General features: G+C 43.0%; 1 protein-coding gene across 2 annotated transcripts in view; it reads right to left on the bottom strand.

The window, feature by feature from the left end:
- Window positions 1–9: 9 nt before the first annotated feature.
- Window positions 10–7,609, bottom strand: part of LOC122556775 (lymphocyte cytosolic protein 2-like) — a 159,046-nt gene continuing 151,446 nt past the window's right edge. Inside the window, exons 18-21 of one of the 2 annotated variants that reach the window (XM_043703923.1) lie at window positions 5,719–5,819; window positions 4,367–4,441; window positions 1,313–1,468; window positions 10–548 (exon numbers count right to left, since the gene is read on the bottom strand). In XM_043703923.1, coding sequence (XP_043559858.1) covers window positions 423–548; window positions 1,313–1,468; window positions 4,367–4,441; window positions 5,719–5,819 — 458 coding nt within the window. In that variant the 3' untranslated portion in view covers window positions 10–422. The other variant, XM_043703925.1, reaches the window with a different exon arrangement.

Raw genomic sequence — 7,609 nt, 5'->3', positions numbered from 1 at the left:
AGAGGGGTCAGTGTGTTCGGGGCGGTGGGGGTCAGTGTGTTCGGGGCGGTGGGGGCAGCGTGTTCAGGGGGTTGTCAGTGTGTTCGGGGTGGGAGGTGACCAGTGTGTTCAGTGGGACCAATGTGTTCAATGGGCGAGAAGGGTCAATGTGTTTGGGAGGAGAAATCAGATAGCAGACAAGTTTGTTTGGAGACCAATATCTTATCCTAAGATGGGGTGAATGCCATCATCGATAGCTGTCGGTAAAGCAGTAAGATAGGCTTTGTCACATTTTGACCACAATATAATACAGAGCACATCAAGTGACCCACATAAGACTATACAGATTCCCCTTTCCCTATAAAGGATCACTACACAGGTTCATTACTGGTTGTACTTCAAATTGCCTGTAATTCAGGTCCTTCTAAAGCGAGTTGCAGTATTTATTGACCAGCTGGATATGTTAACACACACTGATTCCTGTGTACTCCGCTAGGATCTTTACCATCAATCAGTAAAAGTGGTGTCTGTGAGTGGTACTCAATAATCTCTGTCACCGACCTGAAGTTCTGTGGAAAGAATCAAAAGGTTTAACTGTCACATCTGCATTGCAAAAGGAAAAACTTAGAAACTAAGTTGGATTTGAGCAGTCATTTTTAATCTTTAATCCTAATAAATCACTCGTTAGGTCTCAGTTGGACTACTGTCTCCCTCTCTGGGTACACTTTAGAAAGGATGTGAAGAACTGGGGAAATGGTACTGGGGATGAGGGACTTCAGATATATTGCCAGAAAGGAAAAGTTGCAGTTATTTGCCTAGGAGCAGAGAAAGGTAGGGAGAAGATTTAATCAACAAATTCAAAACTGAGACCATTTTTGATGGAGTTTCCAGAAATAACCTCTTTTAAAATACCGAGAAGAGAAACATGACGCTGCAGGTTTGCTTTCACACTGATCAGGACAGTGTGCAAGAATGCCAAACTTCAAACAATCATAATAGTTTGTACAACATGGACAAAGGGTGCTGATTGGTTGGCTTGTCAACTCTGATTGTTCATGGCAATGCCTCAGCCAATGTATTTTCAGTAGCTGAAAGGTCAGTAACTGGGGGAGCAAATTGTAGTTGGAGAGATGAGGAGAATGTTTTACACAATGAGGAGTTATGAATTCGAATGTACTTAGTGTGGTGACAAAGTTGATTTAGTCAGGACTTTCAATTGGAAATCAGATAAATATTTGAAGAAATATGTGTACTCATATTAGTAGTCATGGACATTGAAATTAATCAGGTTATTGAATAGTACGCTGAGAACAAAAGAAACTTTTCAACTTACTTCCCTTCCTCTCAGTCCTGTCCCCAATAAGAATACATCCGTGGTCTCCTGATAACGGATTGGAATATTGTATACTTTGTATCCAAACAGTACCATCAGAACATAGGGCTGCTCATTGTTTCTACGTGAGCTGTCTCTCACTAAGAAAGTACCATCCTGTAAAATAGAGTACGAGTGACCTGTATAATACCGCAAGATTGAGCAAGCATTAACTGCAAAAGAATGCAGTTGATTCTGCTATAACACGGCAGTTCTGTTCTCGTGAAATCCCATGTTATAAGAAAATTGCATATTAGGAGCACCATTTAATTGAATGGGGCCAGAATCACATTATAACCAATACATACTTTCAAAGTTTGTGCTTTAGAAACAGTGCCTTCAATTCGTCAATCATGCTATAGCGAACTAGCATTAACGAAAAGCATGCTAAAGCAAAATGACCTGTGTTCAATATTTTAAAATCAAGATATCAGGTATTCATTATCCTATCTTCCATGCTGTTAGTCTGGAATGAGTGAGTTACATTTTTATAACATCATTCGCAACCTTATAATGTCCTAACGCACTTCATAGCCAATGAAATCCTTTTGAAATTAAATCACTACTGCCATTTAAGGAAAAAGGGCAGCGATCTGCACAATGCAATGTCCCACAGTTCGCAATGAGATTAATGAACAAATCAGCTGAACTTATGAAAGGCAAAATCTGAAACAAATGCAGAATTCTGCAGAAACTCAGCAGATTTGGCAGCAACTGTGCAGAGAGAAACAGAGTTCAAGTTGTAAGTCTGATGTGACTTCTTCAGAAGTACGGTTTTGAATTTAAACAAGGTGAATTATGAACTTCTGTTCGTATGTCTGCTGGTCTTAACCTGTAAAGCCAATAATCTTGAAAATGACTGCTCAACTATCAATAATCTATTATCTACTCAGCACAAACAATCCGGGACTGATCTGTATATCTTGTAACTTTTATCTTTTATTGGACTCTAATCTGTGTGAAACATAGAATATAGAAACTATTCAGCCCCTCAGGGCAATCTGCATTCAATATGAACGCGGCTGTTCTCAATGCCATATTCCCATTTTTTCCCCACACCCCTTGATGTTTTTAGAATCTAAAGACTTATCTACCTCTTTCTTGAATATATTCAGTGTTTTGATCTCCAGAACCTTCTATAGTAGAGAATTCCACAAGTTTACAACCCTCTAAATGAAGAAATGTTTCCACATCTCAGTCCTAAATGGTCTGTGCCCTGAGACTGTGTCCACATGTGGGTTATAGTGAGGGATTTGGGAACATTGAGTGAGATGCGAAGTGAGGCCCTTCTCAACCAAAATATTGTATTTTCCAACCAAGTCCTGGGTGTTGAGAGGAGATTCTCTCTCGTGAGCAACAAAAGTCCTTTTAACATGGATGATCGCTCGTTATCATCCTCATTGTTGCATAAGCTCACCTTATTGATATGCACAGTCCTATTCTCCCACCCACTGGACAGAAACTAGATGCCGAGAAATGAAAGTCTGAGTGGGTACTTGCAACTCCAGCTCACCACTTGCTCCTCGGGACTTCTATCTTGGACACTTGGCACCACCATCTCAGGGGGCAATAAACATACGCACGCCCCTATCCACATATGTTGGCAATCAGTTACCTACAAGTCTCTATGCTCCCTCATGGCACATCTCCGGCACTTAGAATGTGGTTCTGTCTTTCAGTGCTGCATTTTGGAATGCATTGATACCTATTGTTCTAATGAGTGCAGAAGCAGGCACTGAACTCAAACTGGATCGGATGGATCTCAGTGCTGCTGTCTGAGTGCTCACTCACTGTGAGCCTGTTTGGATGCTCATAGCACCTCCATCTTGCCTTGCCTTTTAGTACAGAAAAAGATTTGTGCAGCTTGTTACATCAATGTTGTAACTACACCATGTGCTAAGTAAATAAGCAGCAAATTTTAACATGCTTCAACCAAACAGCCATGTGTCAAAGCCTGAGGGGAATAGTCCTCAGTCAAGACTAGGGAGGCACCCTTCAGTCAGAGGGTCCCAGCATGGTAGGTTAAGGTCAGGACCCTTCCTCATCAAAGGGAGATGGAGGGATTGAGTGTAATGAAAGTGGGTGGCACAGCTGTTAGTGCTGCTGTAGATGACAGGAAGGTGATTAGATGTTGGACGTAACACAGATGCCATGCAGGTTTAGCAGTGTGGGAGGTGGAGGGTGGAAAGTGTCAGGAGATGTTGTTGGAGTAGTGTGAGCAGAGTGAATTGAAACTCTCACCTTGGCGTGAGATGGGTGCAGTCGTGAACTCACAGTGAGTGTGAGGGAGCAAGGAGATGATGAAGGCATTTATCCCAGTGGAGCAGAGAAGGTAATGAACCTTCTTTCTACATTGCTGGTGTTCCTCTGGATGGTTGAGATCACACAGACCTGGGTGACATCCTCAAACCCGGCTATCAGGATTAAGTATTGTGGCTTTCTTTGTTGATCCTGGGGAAGGAGGATGTCCATCCTCTGCACCACACTGACCACTACGGTCCCCAGGTCTCTGTCTACAAAGCAGTGCACAAATTTCCCTTTATCTGCCTTGACCTTGGCAAATGACTCTAACCATGTCGGACAGCTCTGGAGTGCCAGCAACTGATGAAGTGCACAATTGTCTATTAAAGGGGAAGCGATGGCCTAATGGTATATCACTAGACCATTAATCTAGACACCCAGGTAATGCCCGGAATCCCAGATTTGAAACCACAATTAAGCCACAATGCTGTTCGAGAGGTGAGTCCAGGATTTTGACCCGGTGACACTGAAGGACAATAATATACAGAGGAACCTCAATTATCCGGCATTCGATTATCCGAATGTTCGATTATCCGAACAAAATACTCCCCGCCCATGTCATCCGGATAATCAAGGTTCCTCTGTATTTCTAAGTCAGAATGGTGAGTGGTTTGGAAGGGAACTGGTAGGATTTTTGTTAAGACTCATATTTTATAAATTGCGATGGCTAAGGCTGATGTTTATGTTTCTTAAAGGAACAGGAGTTCTCATTACCTTATTATTGCTTCGCAGAGCTGCTTCAGCTTCTGTTCGACTAATATCACTCACATACCATTCCCTGGACAAACTCTGAAACACAAGAATCAATCTGAGAAACTGTGGAACTGAGAGTTTATAAAAATGGTCAGACAGACAGACTCAAGACTCAACAACAGAATTGCAACAGTAAAGTGGTCTGCTGGTCCATTTCCCTGCATTTATTTGCTTCAGACTGATGGTGTTCACCCAGGATGGTATTTTGGCACGTTGTGTGTGGATCCAAATGTAAATGAGCCCTGTATATTAAATGAGCAGCAATTACTGACATTTACAATTAAGCAGAAAGCAATGTCACTCCCTCTTATACTGCTGATGAAGCTATTGCAAGTACTGCCCACTCACAGGGCTTTGGTAGCAATAAACTGGTAAACAAGGCATTTGCAAAACACTGATCAAATCTCCCAGTCAAAGCCATTGGTGAGACCCTCCCCTGCCAGGTTGTATTTATCAGGAGCCTGTGAAAAGATAAAACAAGGAAGAAGTTACATTTTAACAGCACCTTTCACGGCACCAGGATACAGAGTGGGGTTTGTAGGGTGGCAAATGGGTGAAGGAGGGGACAGAGTGATGGGTGCATGAGGATCAGACTGGTGGGTGGGAAGTAATGATGGCCAGTGGAGGGAAAGGATAGAGTCCAGGTTGATGAGAGTGATGGTTCAGTGAGGGGATGAAGGGATAAAGTCCCGCATGGGTGAGGAGGTAGGATGGCAAGTGAATAGGGTGGTAAATGAGGGAGTTTGGTGGAAGGTGGTAAAGGGAATGAGGTAGCAAGTAGATAATGGGGTCTCCAAGGTTGTAGCAGGGTCAGGTCTGTGGAGGAGATGGAGGTCTGGTAGTGGGGTTACAACTGAGTGGAGTTGCTAGGGGTGCATGTTTATGTGGATATCAAGCTATGTAATTAGAATGGCCACCCAGGAGTTAGAAGACGTGTTAATTTCTCTTATATTTCATGGGTAAGTCAGTCAGAACCCTCCAAAGTCTTGTACTCAAATTGAGAGGAGCAGCTGGGATCTTTTCAGAGGGTTCCAGATGTATGGTAATTGTTTATCAGAGGTTTACATTTCCCAGGCAATTCCTTCACATAAGTGCATCAGTCTTGCTAGAGGTCCTGATGTGCATCTTTCAAGGTATGTCCAGTCTCTGACCCTCTGACTACCATAAGATCTGGGCCATTATCTTTTGGGTGACCCAGCTGCTGGGAACAGGTGATAGACGGTTGGTGCTGCTGCTATTTGGAGTGAACAGTGAATACAATAAATTTAAAAATATAAGAGAATGATCATCAATATAGTGTACTGTTTCCCTACCTGTTCCTGTGGTGCTGGTGGAATTGGCCGTCCTTTATTGACCGGTAAAGGCAAAGGTGGTCTGGGGTCACTTGGACCTCTTGAGAAAGATTGGTTGGTTTCTGTGGACACAAAACAAAGTCAGTTGATCACATTGTGGTGGTGTCGTCACAGAACAACTGTCGAACTGATACAAACCACAACAACTGCTCAGATATGCTTTTCATAGGATCATATGACACAGAAGGAGACCATTCAGCTCATAGAGCCTGTTCTGTTTCTCTGATGATGTTTTCCAATAGCTGCATCTGTTTTTATCCCATGACAATTTTTTTTTTCCCTTATCATGCTTCTAATTTTCATTTTTAAGTCCCACCACCCTCTCAGATAATGCATTCCAGATTGTAAGAACTCGCTGTCAAAAAATGATCACCCCACCTCCCATTTGTCAACAGTGAATAGAATAAATGCAAAAAGTAAAAGCTAGGAAAACTCAATAAGGGAGAACAGGTGAGAAGGATATGTTGAGATGAAGAAAGATGGAGGGAGGCTGTTGTGGAGCATAAACATCCAGCATGAAGAAGTGTGCTGAATGGTCTGTTTCCTTGCTGCACATTCTGGACAAATTTATGTTATAGCCATGAATTTGAGTGCTCTGGTTACCAAACTTCCCATCAGTGGAAGGTTTTTCTTATTTCCTCCACCTAAACATTCACAAACCTGATCTCCCTTACTAACAGCACAACAGGTGCATCAGCAGCACATGGACTGCAGCAGGTCAAGAAAGCAAGTCACCATCACCTTCTCAAAAGCAACTGGGAAAAGGGGGGAGGTAGCAATCTGAACAGCGATGGCCATTTGACAAGAATGAATTTCTAAAATTCATAACAGGCAGTTCCCGGGTTGCAGACGGGTTCTGTTCAGCAGCCTGTTTGCAATTTTATTTGTATGCAACTTGTAACACAATGCAAGGCAATGTAAAGCAGCTGTTCATAAGGACAGAAAATGTTCATCACTCTTACACCTCTGTTTGGATTTGAACTTATAAATACAAGCGTTCGTAAGTTGGATATTTATAAACTGGGACTCCCTCTATTTTACTTTTTCCTGCCTCCCCTTCATATACACAATTTGGCCATCTCCCTGAACCAGATCGGGAAGAAATTTTGAGGTGGCTGTATGAAGCACCCCTCATGATGTGGTGTTTCTGACTCATCTGTTCTTCTCCTTGCTGCCCTGAGACAGTGATGGCTCTTTGCTGGATCATGTTTCAACCTCCAACACTGACTCCAAATAGTTCTGATTCATATAATTGTCATACAACGTTGACTGACCACTTCCTCACAAGGAGCCTGATTCAGTCCTCAGTTGTAAAACCAGCAAAGAACTGATGGATAAAGACTGAATCCAGGAGCTCTATCAATGAAAGTTGTTGTTACATAGAGAGGAGCATCATAGATTATGATTTCTGAATGGTTTTTAGACATAGAGTCATAGAGATGTACAGCATGGAAACAGACCCTTCGGTCCAACCCGTCCATGCCGACCAGATATCCCAACCCAATCTAGTCCCACCTGCCAGCACCCGGCCCGTATCCCTCCAAACCCTTCCTATTCATATACCCATCCAAATGCCTCTTAAATGTTGCAACTGTACCAGCCTCCACCACATCCTCTGGCAGCTCATTCCATACACGTACCACCCTCTGCGTGAAAAAGTTGCCCCTTAGGTCTCTTTTATATCTTTCCCCTCTCACCCTAAACCTATGCCCTCTAGTTCTGGACACCCCGACCCCAGGGAAAAGACTTTGCCTATTTATCCTATCCATGCCCCTCATAATTTTGTAAACCTCTATAAGGTCACCCCTCAGCCTCCGACACTCCAGGGAAAACAGCCCCAGCCTGTTCAGCC

This window comes from Chiloscyllium plagiosum, chromosome 14 (assembly GCF_004010195.1).
Source record: "Chiloscyllium plagiosum isolate BGI_BamShark_2017 chromosome 14, ASM401019v2, whole genome shotgun sequence".
Taxonomy (NCBI): Eukaryota; Metazoa; Chordata; class Chondrichthyes; order Orectolobiformes; family Hemiscylliidae; genus Chiloscyllium; species Chiloscyllium plagiosum.
This window is presented reverse-complemented; position numbering and strand designations above follow the sequence as displayed.